Genomic DNA, 19074 nt, shown 5'->3' on the forward strand with positions numbered 1-19074 from the left:
AGCAAAATCAAATCCCTGATCTGAAAATGACAAGACAAAATATTCCCTTTCTTTTTCGTCATGTTATACATTATACACTGAGGGTGTCTGCCTTTTGTCTAACATTGTGGCAAGCTGTGTAGTTCCTTTGGTGACAGTGTAGTCCTTAAATTTCTCTGCAGCGTTTCTTCACACAGTGAAGTAATAAGCAGATGGTAATATAGGAGCAGCCATTGAGCCAGTGCTTTCATGTCTCTTCTGCAGGTCTGTTTGAGATACAACTCTACTGCAACGGCCCACACAAAGGGGCTTTGATGTGTGGCGCTCAGCTCCCCTATGTAGAAATACCCAAATGAGGAATTGTGTAAACAAACCCATTGATATTCTGTTCTCCTCATACCAGAGGACCTTGACGCAATCAAGGTCTTCTGGGGCAGGGAGGAGTTGTTCTGTTTAATAAAACCTTTAATTAAAACCATTTGAGGCTGTTCTATTGCGTTGTATGTTGATGATTTCTGGATATTGCAAATCAGGCTTTTAATTAGAATCGCTCATTAGGGTGTACAGCGACGGCAACCACAAAGACATGAGAGGGACAGCTATCTATAATGGACACCCCTGCCTCTGCACACGTTCAGCTCTGAACATTTACTTACGTTTACTGTTTCTGTCAAGATGAACAGCAGCAAGCGATCAAATCATGGTTTTGTTGTTATAAAAACAATACAATATATAGTAATGGTAAGAAGAAGAAGAAGACAAAGAAGAAGAAAGTGTACAAAACACAAGGATGTAATACATATGTTTATATATATTTTTTTTATTTTTTTTATTTTTTTTTACTTCTCATTACATGTATACGATAACATTTGCTGCCACATCCTACAAATACAGGGACCTCCATGCTTCCTTTTCTATTTAGAAAGACCGAAATCACAAAACATTTCAAATATTATATAGCATAATTAAAACAGCTCAACACATTATTCTCTGAAGATAAATGAAACGAAGGTCGAGAATAAATGGAAACATGTAACAATCTCTGATAGGCTTTGATTTGAGTACCAGATTTGAGTACAGTCTTATCAAATAGAGAGACAATACAAGTTTTTGTTTTTTGTCTGGAGAGGCGAAATATCAATACATATTATATAAAGCTTTGACCTATCTACAACATTTAGGCAGATTTAAGGCAGAAAACACGAAGTTGTTTATCCCAACAACAAACACTTGGGAGAAAATATTTTGTAGTCCCTTTGCAACTGGTATTTACTAAGAAACTGGTCAAATGGGTACCAACTGGTTCAAAACAATTGGGAAAGGCCCAGAAACCAAATGCATAACAATAATTATGTTATTATCATTTCACCTACATTTCCAAGTAAATTCCAGGTAAATAAAGGACTATGAAATAAAGCATAACCAAAAATGAAATACTTTTAGCAGCTTATTTGGTCTCATCTGCTAACTGCATTCTTTGAGGTAGGCCTAATCCTTTTAACTTGCATGTTGGTGAGGAACTATTGTTAGTAAAAATCCATTGAAAAAACGTTTAAGACATCAACCATTTGTCAGCCACACAGTATAACTTGTTTTACTTATCACACATAACAAATTACATTATCTGTATGAAAAACAGTTATTGACATGTATATTAATACATATTGGTTATTCATCTTATTGAACTAATACTCTTAAAAAATATCCCTTGCATTTTATGTTTTGGGATGTTGATGAGATTTTTTCCAGAACTGCTTCTCACTGTGGTTGCTTAAAAGGTACGCCACAAAAAAAAAATACAATGGTAATTTAATGTGACTGGGTCATGTTTTTGAACTCTTAATAATAACCTAGCAAAAATAAGTCATTGATGAGAAGTGACTGCATTGTGTCCTTCAGTCTTACAACCTTATCTTATTATGACAGTCTTAGCAAGATGCTCTTTGTGATTGTGTGGTTCTCTCAAGCAGTAGAAACCTGTCTTGGGATCAGCCATATATTTTCTGTCCAAAATAAAAATGTATTTTAAGGATGCTTTCAGACTGAATATTAATTAATATTTCATTTTATCTTTACATTAAAGTCCCCTGTTACACTTTACTTGGATAGTCATACTATCAACAAACTATCTGTTGATAAGCAACTGCTTGCTAAGGTTAGAGTTAGGGTTAGGATAAGGGTTAGGGGAAGGGTGAAGGTTAGAGTTAGAGCTAGGATTAGGATAAGGGTTAAGGTTAGGGTTAGGATTAGTAGATAGTTAGTTGAAATGTTACCGATAGTCTGTAGATATTCTGTAGAGCATCTACAGGTGTACTAACAGACTATTTGTGTTTATTGTACTCATTGAGCTACAGAAAAAAAGATTTGTCGAATGCTCCATGAGATTGATCTGTGTCTGCTGATTTGGCTCTCATTCAGGAGTCTGTTGGTAGCAACATAATGTGCCTGGCTGGGTTCTTGGCAACGTGGTTGCTTCTATGGAACAGTACTCATGTTGAGGGAGTCTGTGTGGATCTCTGGCATAATGGTCCTCTCAGGTCTCAGACACACAGCTAGGCGCTGGGAACAACAACATGTAGACACAAAGGATGTGGAACAAGAGATAGTTAAACCATGTGTCATCCACTTATCACATATTGATACGGTATACAGTATATAATATATATGCTTCTTTTAGACCACACTACTCATCTATGTCTTGTCAATAGCCAGCACAGTGCATGACTGTACATACAGTTGAAGTCGGAAGTTTACATACACTTTGGAGTCAGTAAAACTCTTTTTTCAACGACTCCACAAATTTCTTGTTAACAAACAATCGTTTTGGCAAGTCGGTTAGGACATCTACTTTGTGCAGGACACAAGTCATTTTTCCAACAATTGTTTACAGACACATTATTTCACTTATAATTCACTGTATCACAATTCTAGTGGGTCAGAAGTTGACATACACTAAGTTGACTGTGCCTTTAAAGAGCTTGGACAATTCCAGAAAATGATGTCATGGCTTTAGAAACTTCTGATCGGCTAATTGACATCATTTGAGTCAATTGGAGGTGTACCTGTGGATGTATTTTAAGGCCTATCTTCAAACTCAGTGCCTCTTTGCTTGACATCACAGGAAAATCTAAATAAATCAGCCAAGCACTCAGACAAAAATTTGTAGACCTCCACAAATCTGGTTAAATCTTGGGAGCAATTTCCAAATGCCTAAAGTTACCACATTCATCTGTACAAAAAATAGTATGCAACTATAAACACCACAGGACCACGCAGCCATCATACCACTCAGGAAGGAGACGCGTTCTGTCTCCTTGAGATGAACGTACTTTGGTGCGAAAAGTGCAAATCAATCCCAGAACAACAGCAAAGAACCTTGTGAAGATGTTGGAGGAAACAGGTACAAAAGTATCTATATCCACAGTAAAACAAGTCCTATATCGACATAACCTGAAAGGCCGCTCAGCAAGGAAAAAGCCACTGCTCCAAAACCGCCATACAACGGTTTGCAACTGCACATGGGGACAAAGCTCGTACTTTTTGGAGAAATGTCCTCTGGTCTGATGAAACAAAAATAGAACTGTTTGGCCATAATGACCGTTGTTAAGTTTGGAGGAAAAAGGCAGAGTGTCACGTTCTGACCTTTATTTCCTGTGTTTTGTATTTAGTTAGTATGGTCAGGGCGTGAGTTGGGTGGGCAGTCTATGTTTGTTTTTCTATGTTTTGGGTATTTCTATGTTTCGGCCTAGTATGGTTCTCAATCAGAGGCAGGTGTCATTAGTTGTCTCTGATTGAGAATCATACTTAGGTAGCCTGGGTTTCACTGTGTGTTTGTGGGTGATTGTTCCTGTCTCTGTGTGTGCACCAGATAGGACTGTTTTGAGTTTTCACATTTCTTGTTTTTGTTAGTTTGTTCATGTGTAGTGATTTATTAAAGCATGAATCAAAACAACCACGCTGCGCTTTGGTCCGCCTCTCGTTCAGATGAAGAAAACCATTACACGGAGGCTTGCAAGCTGAAGAACACCATCCCAACCGTGAATCACAGGGGTGGCAGCATCATGTTGTGAGGGTACGTTGCTGCAGGAGGGACTGGTGCACTTCACAAAATAGATGGCATCATGAGGTAGGAAAATTATGTGGATATATTGACGCAACATCTCAAGACATCAGTCAGGAAGTTAAAGCTTGGTCGCAAATGGGTCTTCCAAAGGGACAATGACCCCAAGCATACTTCCAAAGTTGTGGCAAAATGGCTTAAGGACAACAAAGTCAAGGTATTGGAGTGGCCATCACAAAGCCCTGACCTCAATCCTATAGAGAATTTGTGGGCAGAACTGAAAAAGCGTGTGCGAGCAAGGTTGCCTACAAACCTGACTCAGTTACACCAGCTCTGTCAGGAGGAATGGGCCAAAATTCACCCAACTTATTGTGGGAAGCATGTGGAAGGCTACCCGAAACGTTTGACCCAAGTTAAAACATTTAAAGACAATGCTACCAAATACTAATTGAGTGTATGCAAACTTCTGACCCACTGGGAATGTGATGAAAGAAATAAAAGCTGAAATAAATCATTCTCTCTACTATCCTTCTGACATTTCACATTCTTAAAATAAAGTGGTGATCCTAACTGACCTAAGACAGGGAATTTTTACTATGATTAACTGTCAGGAATTGTGAAAAACTGAGTTTAAATGTATTTGGCTAAGGTGTATGTAAACTTCAACTGTACAACACCAGGCTATATCAAGTTTTGTAGATTACATTGGAGCAGGACTTCTCAGCTGGTTTACTCCTGGCACCCAAACTGAACCAGGTTGTCTTAGTCGCGACCCAATATTGGAATTGCGAAAAATAATTGCCAAAATACAATTTGGGAAACTACTTGTAATGTAGTAAATGTAGCAATTATATGACAAGGGGACAGACAGCATTCCAACTTCTTTCGACGTCAATAATAACATTTTGTCCATATTCTTGATGAAGAATGTTAATAAACTCACTGGTTTGAGACACAAACCAAAATAGCGCTGCTAATAGCTCTATATTGAAAATACTGTGATTGAAGAAAAACATTTCAGAGATGTTTAAAAATTTAAGTCTACCACAGGAGGTTGGTGGCACCTTAACTGGAGCGGTATCAGTGGAATGGTATCAAATACATCAAACACATGGTTTCCATTTGTTTGATGCCATTTCATTTACTCCATTCCAGCCTTTATTATGAGCCGTCCTCCCCTCAACAGCCTCCAGTCATTTCTACACACGTTCTACCTGGTTTAAGCCGTTTAAGTTCAGACTGGAGTCCCAAGTTGTGACCCACCAGTTGAGAATCGCTGCATTAGAGGGCCTGACCTGTTTCAGTGATCCGGGGGTCCACACCAGCTTGTAGACCATATAGATGGGGATCCACATGAAGGACGAGGCACCGATGATGTAGCCCACCGTAATGCTCCAGTCTGGGTACTTGTAGTCAAAGAGTTGGAGGGGCGCTGGCTTGAGCAGGGAGCTCACTATTATATACTGTGAAAGCAGAGCGACAAAAACAAACAGTAAAGTCTCACACGCCACACTCATATTTTTCTCAATTCAAATTTACATGTGACAATGGCATGCACTCTAATAGATGCCCGTTGTGCCTCTACCAATGTTTCTCTTTATTTTGTGAGATGATCACAGACAATCTAGGGAGATGAGGGCAGAAACACTTTAACCCATACAAAAAAGGGAGAATAATAAAGAAAGCTAGCTCGATGTAAATGTCAGCTCTTTCAGCAGTGGAAGGCTAAGAGAGATTAAAGGAGATGTATGCAAAGTGAAGGCAGGGATATTAAGTTATGCAGGTGAATGAAATGTACATTTACGGGGAAAATATTGTAGAATATAAACAGGAGAAAACAAGATTTGGATAAGACATTGATGCAGGAGGGAAATATGTGTCCCCTACTTCAGATTGAATAATTGAAGGTGGAGAAGGGTTCTGTGCTGAAATGCTTCAATTCTGCAGGTATAACCCATAATGGTGCAGTTATAATACATTGTAATTTTTGCCATGTGCATTTATGACCCTTTTATAATGTCTTATAATCAACTCATAATGAGCCTGATTAAATAACAACCATTTTGAGTCAGTTGAAATTAGTATCGTTTTTAGATACATAGCATTTTACAAACGGTATTTTAAGCCACTTTAAAGACTTATACATGCCTACTACAAGTTATAAAGCATTATACCTGTAGGGTTTAAGCAGTGTAACCATACAGTCTCTGGCAAAGTCCAAATGAAATGTTAGCACATCTGATCCTACACTAACCATCCACCCATGCCATTTAACCTGCCATGACGATTGGCATGTTAGGGCAAGTTACCCAAAAGGGCCATGTGGAAGATTTGACGTTTGAGATCTTTGGGAGGTTTACAAAAAACTGATGGGGCGCTGTAGGTCAATCAGATCGAGTCAGATTTGTGAACTAATGGATGGCTAACAATGTTAAATCTGTTTTAATTGTTACAGTATGAGGACAATGCTTGCTTGAATGTGAAACCAGTAGTTCATTGTACAATATATTCCATAATTTCAAATCTTATCGGTTGGTTGCCCTACGGTTGTGCTTACCGCTAGAAATGCAGGACTAATAGCCACCCAGCACACCTTCCAGAATAATCCAGGATAATAGCCTAACATGGATTTAATGTCATTGCTGAATCTTGTGATACCTGAAACAAATGAAAATTGAAGAGAGAGGGTTAAACAACACTATGACAACAACTTGAAAAAAAATATTCTAAAAATAACTTTGTCATGTGCAATCTGAAAAATGTATTGTTAACAGGATGCATAATGCACTTCTTCAGCTTTTACAACCACAACAAAATATGGAATTACATGTTAGTCATTTTAGCAGACACTCTTATCCAGAGCAATTTACAGTAGTAATTAGGGTTAAGTGCCTTGCTCAAGGGCACATCATCCGATTTTTCATCTGATCGGGTATTCAAACCAGCAACCGTTTGGTTACTGACCCAGCGCTTTTAAACGCTGGGATACCTGCAGTATAAATGAGGCAGTATGAATTAAAATGTCTTTCTAATGCAAGATACTACTAGGAGTATAGGAAGCGTAAACTGTAATATCACCATTAGTTCACCATTCTTACCATAGAACCAGGAAACAGCGATGGCCTCAAGAAAACCAACAGCAATGATGGAGGAACCCACCCCAAATTCCTCCAGCAGTTTCACCACATAGGCCCCACCCTGAGAGAAACAAATGCTTGTCACTCGTGTGGCAAATGTATCATTCTAATCAAGTTACTCAAAATAGAACAGATTGTTCATTTACTATTCATTTATATTCTATATTATTTAGCCTGTCTACAGTGCCATTTTGAAATGACAACTCTAGCATCAGCCGCTTCCACATTCTAGTCCTCAAGTGCTCTAAAAAAATATTTTGTTAACCTGTTGTAGTCTGTCTTCAAAGTGCTAAATTCTTATTTACATTGGTAAGAGTGCTGAGGGAGCCCAAAAAGCACACAACGACCAAGCCCAGTACAAACAGCTCCCGTCTGTGTGCCAGGTATTCAGGGTATTCATCCATCACAGCAGTAATGATAGCCTCCAGTCCTCCGAACTTAGACAGAAATTAGAGTGGGCTACGTCAATGAGAGTGATTACATACAACAATTAAAGATCACTTAATTTAGAGATAATCTGATACATCAAATTAGGCAAGTCTTCATACCGTGCTGTCAAGCCCAAGAGTGATCATCATCACGAAGAAGATAATGGCGAAGAACGTTGATCCTGTCATGTTGGCTATGGCCTCTGGATATGTGATGAAGAGTAGGCTTGGACCTGGGGGGTAAATCCCAGGCTGAGAACAATCTCAAAGCTACAATGTCCTATTCTTATTGTAGATATAGAAATACATTCTTATTGAACAAGTACAGTCAGTTACAGCAGTGTATCAAAAACATATAAATACACCAAAAACAGGTATTGGAGAAACTTTTTAAGTGGTTTTAGAGAGTTAGAGAGTTTTGGCCACTTACCTTTGTCTCTGGCCACATCCTCCACATTCACATTTCTCTTCTCTGCCATGTAACCCAGCATAGTGAAGATCACAAACCCAGACATGAAGCTGGTCAGGCAGTTCACCAGGCTGGTCACTATGGCGTCACTACAGCGTCACAACACAGAGGCAAACATGGTGCCTGTCTGATCATCTCAAGTATTGTCATTCATATACCTTACTCTGGTTTGGTTGTGAACAGTTGTTACATTGGGATTTTGTAAATGTGGCAACTGCCCCCCAAAATGGATTACCCTTGTAAGACATGTTCTCCAAGCTCGCTAGCCAGCAAGCAAACATAGACAGTGGACCATTGACATACACAGTATTCTAAATGCCATTTTTCATTTCTATGGGGTGGGCATTCACTTTCTTTTCATTAGGATAACCCTGTCAGTAAGAGTAAGTCCATTCACATTCTGTGTGATTCATGAATGTCTCCGAGAAGCAGCAGTGCCACTGTTTCCTCACCTGTACCACTGTTACACTACTAACCACATTAACCATGTCCACGCCAGCCGTCTTACAGGGAGCTTACAATTCAATTTGTCCTTCAGGTGAGCCCCGTCACCCATTCATCTCCCACGACGCTGGACTCACCACTCCCTCTTTCTCATTATAATTACATTGTCTTAAAGAGTTGCTGTGGGACATCCGTTTAAGCCTATCTATTCAACACATGGTAAATAAATCCCTGTGATTGGCCGGTGCTTCCTCCCTCTCCTCCTACATGGGGCTGATGTGTATGAAAGTGAGAGCTATAGTTAGCCTGCCCGAGACACATGTTTCTGCCACTGGATGTCAATGCATGATGGCTTTTTGTGAGAGAGATTGGAAACGCTATTGTGGAGATCCAGCCTCACTTCTACCTACCTCACTGGTGTGTGGGTCATTCAGGACGAGGAGCAACTTCCTTTCCACCCTGGACAAGCTTACCTCCTCTAAGTCATACTGGGTTTTACTTTTTAATTGTTTGGAAGTGATTGATTGATTGATGCGGTTCACAGTTTCAGCAATGGAAGGTTTGTGGGTTTGATTCCCACTGGGGCCACCCTTAGTGTAAGTCGCTTCGAATATAAGCGTCTACATAATGGCATATGTGAATACAGGCAGATATACTGTAGCTTAATTGATCAAAGTCTCCCATTTCTCCAGGTGTGTTGTGTGCAAGTGACCCAAAAGATTGAGTAACACTTTATAATACATTTAATGAATAATCCATTATACATGTTTATAAGTGGTTTATATATTTCAAATGCGTATGAATGTTAATAAGGCTTAGGCTATATGTTTCTAAATGCTACCAACCAAATAATTAAAGTTATTTAATAATAGTTTATAAATAGTTAATTTAATGCTTTTTCATGAAGGTTATCACAAAGAGTTAGGCATAATTGAGCCAAATCATTTGGGATAAAACTTCTGCCAAATTGCATACCTTTAAAAAAAGTTACTTCTGTAAAAATGGATAATCAGAAGTGTGTATTTACTATTATTCAAAGGAGTTTTAGTATCAGCTCTTACCGATAACAGTTGTTGGTGAAGGGGTTGTAGCTGGAGAGGGCAAGGAGTACCCCAAAGCCTGGCCCCAGGGAGAAGAAGATCTGAGCCGCAGCATCTACCCACACCTACAAAACACATGGAGATGAATTACACTCACATGACCGAACCTGTGGAATTCTATCTCACCATATTCACTAAATAAGCACTTAGGAAATTTACCTGAACTCTCATAATGTCAGACTTGGTGCTTTGACCTGTATTGTCTCCATGCATTACTCAACAGAATAAAGTCCTATATTAAGCTACTGAAGCCTAACTGTTCCTGTCTGTCTGTCTTTCTGTTTGTCTCTCTTACCTGTCTGTCTGTCCAACCTCGACTCAGGGATCGACTAAACATAGTAAATGAACATTTGTATCCCTCCATTTAGTATGATATGTTACTTTTCATATGGTATGTATTCATTTGTGGACATCCATCATCCATTTCGTATGATATGTTAAGTACTAAATTTCATACAATATGTTCCGAATTTGCAATATGCATGATATATAACTAATTCCAATTTGTTGTGGCTAACATTAGCTCGGTGCAGGCCCATGCACAGACCTTTGCTGGAGTAGGTGCTTAGAGTGAAAAAAGGGCACACCCCCAAATACACTGAGTGTAAAAACATTAAGGACACCTTCTCTTTCCATGTCATAGACCGACCAGGTGAATCCAGGTGAAAGCTATGATCCCTTATTGATGTCACTTGTTAAATCCACTTCAATCAGTGCATATGAAGGGGAGGAGACAGGTTAAAGAATGCTTTTTAAGCCTTGAGACAATTGAGACATGGATTGTGTATGTGTACCATTCAGAGGGTGAATGGGCAAGACAAAATACTTAGGTGCCTTTGAATTGGGTATGGTAGCAGGTGCCAGGCGCACCGGTTTGTGTCAAGAGCTGCTGGGTTTTCCACACTCAAGAGTTTCCTGTGTGTATCAAGAATGGTCCACCACCCAAAGGACATTCAGCCAACTTGACACAAGTGTGGGAAACATTGAAGCTAGCATTGGCCAGAATCGATGCAGCGCGACATATCTCCGTCGCATAGTGTTGATCAGGTTGTTGATTGTGGCCTGTGGAATGTTGTCCCAATCCTCTTCAATGTTCAATGGCTGTGCAAAGTTGCTGGATATTGGCGGGATATCCTCAATGGGTGACATGTCTGGTTAATTTGCAGGCCATGTAAGAACAGCTTCAAGGAATTGTGTACAGATCCTTGTGACATGGGGCAGTGCATTATCATGCTGAAACATCAGATGAATGGCGGTGGATGAATGGTATGACAATGGACCTCAAGATCTTGTCACGGCATCTCTGTGCATTAAAATTGCCATGGATAAAATGCAATTGTGTTCGCCTGCCCATACCATAAACCCACCGCCACCATGGGGCGCTCTGTTCACAATGTTGACATCAGCAAACCGCTCGCCCACATGACGCTATACATGTGGTTGTGAGGCTGGTTGACGTACTGCCAATTTCTCTAAAACGGTGTTGGAGATGGCTTATGGTAGAGAAATTAACATTCAATCATTCAACAGCTCTGGTAGACATACCTGTAGTCAGCATGCCATTTGCATGCTCCCTCAAAACTTGAGACATCTGTGGTATTGTGTTGTGTGACAAAACTGCACATTTTAGAGTGGCCTTTTATTGTCCCCAGCACAAGGTGCACCTGTGTAATGACCATGTTGTTGAATCAGCTTCTTGATATGCCACACCAGTGAGGTGGATGGATTATCTTGGCAAAGGAGACATGCTCACGAACAGGGATGTAAACAAAATTGACATAAATTATATTTTTGTGCATATGGAACACTTCTGGAATCTTTTATTTCAGCTCATGAAACATGGGACCAGAACTTTACATGTGACATTACTTTTTATGTTCAGCATATATCTATCTATACAGTACCAGTCAAACTCATTCATGGGTTTTTCTTTATTTTTACTATTTTCTATATTGCAGAATAATCCAAACTATGAAATAATACATATGGAATCATGTAGTAACCAAAAAAAGTGTTCAACAAATCTAAATATGTGTTATATTTGCGATTCTTCAAATAGCCACCTTTTGCCTTGATGACAGCTTTGGACGCTCTTCGCATTCTCTCAACCAGATTAACCTGGAATGATTTTCCAACAGTCTTGAAGGAGTTCCCACATACGCTGAGCACTTGTTGCCTACTTTTCCTTCACTCTGCGGTCCAACTCATCCCAAACCATCTCCATTTGGTTGAGGTCAGGGGATTGTGGAGGCCAGGTCATCTGATGCAGCACTCCGTCACTCTTCTTCTTGGTAAAATAGCCCTTACACAGCCTGGAGGTGTGTTGGGTCATTGTCCTGTTGAAAAACAAATGATAGTCCCACTAAACCCAAACCAGATGGGATAGAGTTCTAAATAAATCCCAGACAATGTCACCAGCAAAGCACCCACACGCCATAACATCTCCTCCTGCATGCTTTACGGTGGGAACCACACATGCGGAGATCATCCGTTCACTCACACTCCAATTTGGACTTCAGACCAAACAACACATTTCCACCAGTCTAATGTCCATTGGTCGTGTTTCTTTTCCCAAGTAAGTCTCTTGGTATGATTGGTGTCCTTTAGTAGTGGTTCCTTTACAGCAATTCGACCATGAAGGCCTGATTCACACAGTCTCCTCTGAAAAGTTTATGTTCAGATGTGTCTGTTACTTGAACTCTGAAGCTTTTATTTGGGCTGAAATTTCTGAGGCTGGTAACTCTAATGAACTCATCCTCTGCAGCAGAGGTAACTCTGGGTCTTCCATTCCTGTGGCGGTCCTCATGAGAGCCAGTTTCATCATAGCGCTTGATGGTTTTTGCGACTGCACTTGAAGAAACTTTAAAAGTTCTTGAAATGTTCCTTATTGACTGACCTTCATGTCTTAAAGTAACGATGGACTGTCGTTTCTCATTGCTTATTTGAGCTGTTCTTGCCATAATATGTACTTGTTATTTTACCAAATAGGGCTATCTTCTGTTTACCCCCCTACCTTTTCACAACACAACTGATTGGCTCAAACGCATTCAGAAGGAAAGAAATTCCACAAATTAACTTTTAAGAAGGAACACCTATTAATTGAAATGCATTCCAGGTGACTACCTCATGAAGCTGCTTGAGAGAATGTCAAGTGTGTGCAAAGCTGTCATCAAGGCAAAGTGTGGCTATTTGAAAAATCTCAAATATAAAATATATTTTGATTTTATTATCACTTTTCTGGTTACTACATGATTCCATATGTGTTATTTCATAGTTTTGATGTCTTCAATATTATTCTACAATGTAGAAAATAGTAAAAAATAAAGAAAAACTCTTGAATGAGTAGGAGTTCAAAAACGTTTGACCAGTAGTGTATAAACAGTGCATTAGGAAAGTATTCAGACCCCTTCACTTTTTCCACATTTTGTTACGTTACTGCCTTATTCTAAAACTGATTAAATAAAAAAATCCCATCATTCTACACACAATACCCCATAATGACAACGTGAAAACAAGTTGTTAGAAATGTTTGTAAATGTATCATTAAAAAAAAACTTAAATACCTTATTCATTTAAGTATTCAGACTCTTTGTTATGAGACTCGAAATTGAGCTCGGTGCATCCTGTTTCCATTGATCATCCTTGAGATGTTTCTACAACTTGATTGGAGTCCTGCTGTGGTGAATTCTATTGATTGGACATGATTTGGAAGGGCACACACCTGTCTATATAAAGTCCTACAGTTGACAGTGCATGTCAGAGCAAAAACCAAGCCATGAGGTTGAAGGAATTGTCCGTAGTGCTTCAAGACAGGATTGGAAGAAGTTTGGAACCACCAAGACTCTTCCTAGAGCTGACCGCCCAACCAAACTGAGCAAACGGGGGAGAAGGGCCTTGGTCAGGGAGGTGCCCAAGAACCCAAAGGTCACTCTGACAGGGCTACAGAGTTCCTCTGTGGAGCTGAGAGAATCTTCCAGAAGGACAACCATCTGTGCAGCCCTCCACCAATCTGGTCTTTATTGTAGAGTGAGATATGTAGTTGTAGATGTAAATGTAGATAACACTTTTATTTCCCTTTTGCCCCCCATTTTAATTGCATAGAGAATCAGGGGAAATCCAGATGATCAAATGTGTCACACAAGCATGAGGCTGTCGTGCTCGAAGGGGGTGTTCATGAAGTCACCAATGGGATGCTCGAAGGGGTTGTTCATGAAGACACCAATGGGATGCTTGGGGGGGGGGGGGGGGATTTATGAGTTTATGAGAAATTATCTAATTTGATGGCAATTTGTTGCATTTAAAGTTACAAGGCCACCAATCAAAAGGGCACTTTTTTCACAGGAGGGCAGGTGCTCCAGCATCCCTATGGCTCTATCTGTGCACGTGCTTGGCTAGGTGGCTAGGTGGCTAACATTAGCTCGGCTAGGGTTTAGGGTTAGGGTTAGGGGTTAAGGTTATGTCTTTGACACCAGGCTGGTCTGTCTACCTGCCTGTCTATCTGTGATAATCCTCTGCTATTCTAGAGATTTAAATGCTATGCAATGTATGTTCTCATTTTAAAATTGTTCAATTTCGGACAGCTGATTCCATCCAAGCATCAAATCATATCAAATCAAATCAAGCACAGTGTTTCTTGCTGAATACATAATAAATACCATGTAACACTTCAAATTAAAGTCTGCACATAATAATATATTACTTTTTATTAGCATGTATGCACCTTTATGTCTATGCACATTTTGCTGTTTTGTAGTCATGATAATAGTAAGCTATTATAAAGGGTGTCATACATGCTGATGTCAAGTCTTGTAATGCATTGCACATCATAATGCATTATGCCTGCAGCGTAAGCACAAATTAAAGGGTGTTCATTGAATTGAATTCCAAAATTGTAATTTTCTGTATTTTCCGATGGATTTCTGTGACCTGTTGTGTCCAATGACAGTTGTGCTGAATGATAGCCTCATACAGATCCTATTTCACAGCTGTACTGAGTGATCTGAAGAGGAGCGTGCATTTGGAGAGGGAGAGGAGGACGAAAAGAGAAAGTATATGTGTGATTGCGAGAGAATGGAGTGGGGGGCTTTGTTAATGTAAAAAACATCTAAACCAATTACGCATCTCATTATCGCATGCTGTGGCTTATTTATGCATCTCATCTCATCATTATTCCCTTGAACCAAAGCACTCACTCATACTGAGCCAACAACACAGCACTGGACCATCAGACACTAGAAAGTAAAGGACATATGATAGACTGTTCCCAATATACTGGTTGCAATGAACTCAGGCTGCCATCCCCATCACCAGAAAGGCAAGTTTACAGATGCAGTATTTTTTGTGCTGCGCATCACAGCACAGCATACTGCACTCGCCTGGGTCAAAATCGCCTGGAGAAAAACATTTTACTGCATTGAATTGAAATAACAAATGCCACACATCCTCTTCATCACCAGGGAAATAACATTATTTTGTATAGGATTGACTGTGTTTGACCACTGCTGTGCACTTCCTTTCTTTGATGGATTTTGACACAGGCGGGTGCAGAATGCTGTGCTGTGCTGTGCAAAAAAAACTACCGCGTCTGTACAACCAAATAATGACATCATTCTAACATCCCATGCCAAGTTTTTGCCCGCTCAGTCTACTATACCAACTCCCATTTGGTACCAAAATTATCAGACAATTACGCAAAATTCTTCAAGCAATTTGACAGTGTTTCCTGCTCCAAACAGATGATCATATGGAATTGATGTGATCATGTGGAATCTTATCATAACTCACACTGGTCTCGAAGAGTTTCTCCCACTTGGGCTGGAGGTAGAAGACCACTCCCTTCCATGCACCTGGTAGGGTGGCACCACGGATCAACAGGATGAAGAGCACCACATAGGGCAAGGTGGCTGTCACCCACACTACCTGGCACGGGACGGGAAAAGCAGCAGACAGAGAGAGAGAGAAATGAGAAGGGAAGAGAAATTGAGATTATAGTCTTGTGAATCACACTGGACAAGGTATTGTAATGACCCTAGTCTAGGAACGTCCCCAACTGAAAAATCTCTCTGTGGCCAGTGTGTTTGCCTTTGGGTCGAATGACCTGGTACTAACCACCGCGATTTTGCTATAATATGCTCAGGTAATTTCCCCCACACACTGACACCCCTTTCCTGCAAGAGTGGCTTGGACTTGTTACCTTCCCTGATGTCTTCACTCCCTTCCAGAGACTGAAGTAAACGATAGTGAAGATGAGGAAGAGGCAGAGCATCAGCTGCCAGCGAACGCCCCCCACATTACTCAGCCCATCGGACTTGTGGATTTCCAGAACATTCCTCCTAAGGTGGAACAATATATGAGTTGTTTACATGTACTTCCTTTGTCTGTAAGCCTCGGCCTACATACACTGCTAAAACTAAGAATGCTTTGTGGTTCGATATAGATCCTTTTTGAAGGCCATATAATACAGATGTAGGATCTTAATTTGATCACCCTGTTGCAGGAGGAAATGTAACATTTGTAGTGTATTTGAGGTTTTCCACTTTCCACTTTGAAATTTCAGACTTAATTTACCAAACCCTACAAAAATATCAATGAATTATAATCCACATAATAATTCACATCCTATTGCTGCAGGATTATTTTCCTGCTGTAGCAAATTGGCTCAAATTAAGATGCTACATCTGTGTAAGCGAGCCATTGAACTATCATTGGTTAGCTAAATAGAGCACCAGTTCTTCTTGCAGTGTGCTAAGTTAATTTCCTGTTTTCTATAATCACAGCATGTTTCAACACTTGTAAGCAAGTGTTTGATTAAAAAACGAAAATGACAATGCACTATTGTGAAATGTAAAAGATGTCTAAATATTTTAATGCAATGAAATGATCAAAATGATGTCAACCCATTGACGTGGTTTTACGAGATGATGGTAACAGTATTTCACTGTGCTGTCTGCCACTTACATGCACTTACGTGTAAAATTCCTCAGCAGGTGACCTGGAGTAGTTATTCCAGGTCACGTTGTCTTTCAGGAAGTAGTTGGTGCAGTTTTCAGTGTTCCAGGCATTGTCACAGTTGGTCCAGGGCAGGACGCTGGCGAAGGACGAGTAGAAGTAGAAGAGTGCCCAGGCGATGATGGTGTTGTAGTAGAATGAGACGTAGAGCGAGATGACACAGATCGCATACCCAATGCCTGAAACCATGGACAGATGGATCAATGTCATCAGAGAGTAGAGGTGTGTGCCTCAGTGTAAATATGCCTATTATGCCATTTTGAAATGACCAATTAATTTGTAGTAGGCCTAGTGTAAATTTAATTGCACTGTACTTCAATTGACCCACTGTACAAATTATTCCACAGTCACCTTGTGCTGTAAATACACTGTTGAATTGTCAACAGTAAGGGTCACGACGTGAACGTGATAAGAAGATGTGTAGTATGCAGGTAATGTAAAGATGTGCACTAGTGTGGGGTCAGTGAGTTGTGAGGTGGGTTGTGTATGAAGGTAGATGATTCCAGTCCTACCTTTGAAGATGGGGCATATGTGTTTCCATATGGATATGGCACCAGTTCTGTGGAACTGTCCCAGTGCCAGTTCCATGTAAAAGAGTGGCACCCCTCCAAAAATTGCCATGACAATGTAGGGGATTAGGAAAGCCCCTGTACACAGATGTAGAGAGGCAAAATCACAGGTCTGACTCATCACTTTAAGAGGATCACATTGTGTAGATGAAGATGTAGGCCTAACCTCCTCCTCGGGCTATTGCCACAGCGCATAAAGTGTCTGGTGTGCAAGCTAAGATGTGAGACATATTAGGAAGGACAGGCCCTTTACAAATAGTTACTTCTACTACTTCATAGTTTAATATCTGAGTAAGAAAAACATCCATGTCATGCATTATGATGCAATTATAATGCATTGTAAGACTTTTAAGTCGTATATGAGGCCCTATATTATGTATTATAATAATTTAGTAATGATCTAGACTAAATAACAGCCAGTTTGACACAGTTAAGATGTTATGCATAGAGATACTTAACATATTATTTATAAGCCTTGCTATAAGACATTATAAAGGCTCATACATTTTTATTAAACAGGTTATAAAGCATTATTTATCTTTAGATACACTTAATCGACTTTTATTTTATTCGAAAGGAAATCTTATTGCGCACATGTTTGGGTAACGTTATAGCGTCTACGTTTTGGTGACAGTTATTTTAATTGAAAGGAATTACATTATTAAAAGATGTGAAATATCTTTACTTTTCAAACTGACCATCCGTTAAATGATTGGTAGTTTAAATATATATATATTAAATATATATATATAAACTGTATATCCCTACACATGTTATAACTTTAAATAAATATTTATTCAGAACAGTTATACATGCAAATGGCTACATGCGCTACTTTTAGAGAAGCAGTTCTGTCACTATGGTGGATAAAATCAGTGCATCAAGAAATACTCCCTCGAGTTAAATTGCAAACGATAGCCTTCTACAAATGTGGTGTAAATATAACGGTAAATACAGATGACAGACAAAATAACACAAAAAAATACATTTAATCACAGACTTTAATTCGTTTATAGCCTATAACCTCGATAGGATATACATTTTCCAATTTCCGTTTTCCATAATAGTGATTAGATTAGAGGTAGGCCTATGCTTTGTAGCCTCATTCAGCGTCCAACAACATTTGGGACATCGAAACTCGTCTCTTTCAAACTAATCTTGGCGGGTGAACTCTGCTAGCTAATACTCTAGGCTATATTTCAATCATAAACAGTGAAAACTATGGTACTGTAGTTCAATGTTTTAATTTGAAGATGAACTAAAAAATATATTTAAGTGTGTTTCAGTGAGTTTATTATTGTGGGTTGCAGGCTATACAGCCTGTGAGGCTTATTTCAGCACCATGGACAGCACAAGGTATAGCCTGACTACCCTGGTGCGCGCATAAGAGCAACTATCATTTTCAAAATCTTTATTACAAACAGGTTGTGTAAAGAATAATATTTATTAATGGCAGCCTACTATCATATCTACTATCAAGAAAGAGGAGACCACATAAATGTAACTCAGGGCATAGATTAGCCCACTAAAATATAAAGCAAATAAATCAGTAATTAGAAAAACTCTTACCGCCTCCGTTTTGGTAACAAATGTATGGAAATCTCCACACATTTCCCAAGTCTACCGCGAAGCCAATGACTGATAAAAGAAAATCCATCTTCTTGCTCCATTTGTCTCGTGTGTCCGTCTGTGTGATCACAGGTACCGGCACAGGGTTGGTGTTGTAACCGGGGTTTGAGGGGCCCTGGACGCTCAAGCTTCCCGCTGGGGCCGCTGAGTCTTGGCGGGTCATGGTTGGCGGACTATCAAAACTCAGTCCGCCGTCTGAGCAGGTAAGTTTAAAAAAACTGACAAGCTTCAGAGGCACTGAAGATTCTCGT

At 39.7% G+C, this 19074-nt stretch overlaps 1 protein-coding gene across 1 annotated transcript; it reads right to left on the minus strand.

The window, feature by feature from the left end:
- Positions 1 to 793: 793 nt before the first annotated feature.
- On the minus strand, positions 794 to 19074 carry LOC118394206 (sodium-dependent serotonin transporter-like). Its single transcript, XM_035787434.2, has 13 exons — positions 18764 to 19074; positions 17138 to 17272; positions 16585 to 16804; positions 15811 to 15949; positions 15402 to 15536; positions 9579 to 9682; positions 8035 to 8162; positions 7725 to 7837; positions 7482 to 7613; positions 7138 to 7237; positions 6597 to 6697; positions 5335 to 5502; positions 794 to 2538 (listed from the first exon to the last, which is right to left on the minus strand). The coding sequence occupies exons 1-13, from the start codon at positions 18984 to 18986 to the stop codon at positions 2455 to 2457; spliced, it is 1782 nt and encodes a 593-aa protein (XP_035643327.1). The 5' UTR covers positions 18987 to 19074; the 3' UTR covers positions 794 to 2454.

The sequence above is a fragment of the Oncorhynchus keta genome, chromosome 14 (assembly GCF_023373465.1).
Source record: "Oncorhynchus keta strain PuntledgeMale-10-30-2019 chromosome 14, Oket_V2, whole genome shotgun sequence".
Lineage (NCBI taxonomy): Eukaryota > Metazoa > Chordata > Actinopteri > Salmoniformes > Salmonidae > Oncorhynchus > Oncorhynchus keta.

What these genes read in the sequence shown, in the direction of transcription:
- LOC118394206 (XM_035787434.2), bottom strand. Translation starts at nt 18,986, where the DNA reads ATGACCCGCCAAGACTCAGCGGCCCCAGCGGGAAGCTTGAGCGTCCAG. An exon ending in GGATGTGGCCAGAGACAAAG is followed by an intron (nt 7,838 to 8,034) that starts GTAAGTGGCCAA and finishes TTTACCCCCCAG; the next exon opens with GTCCAAGCCTACTCTTCATC. An exon ending in CGCTGTTTCCTGGTTCTATG is followed by an intron (nt 6,698 to 7,137) that starts GTAAGAATGGTG and finishes CATTTGTTTCAG; the next exon opens with GTATCACAAGATTCAGCAAT.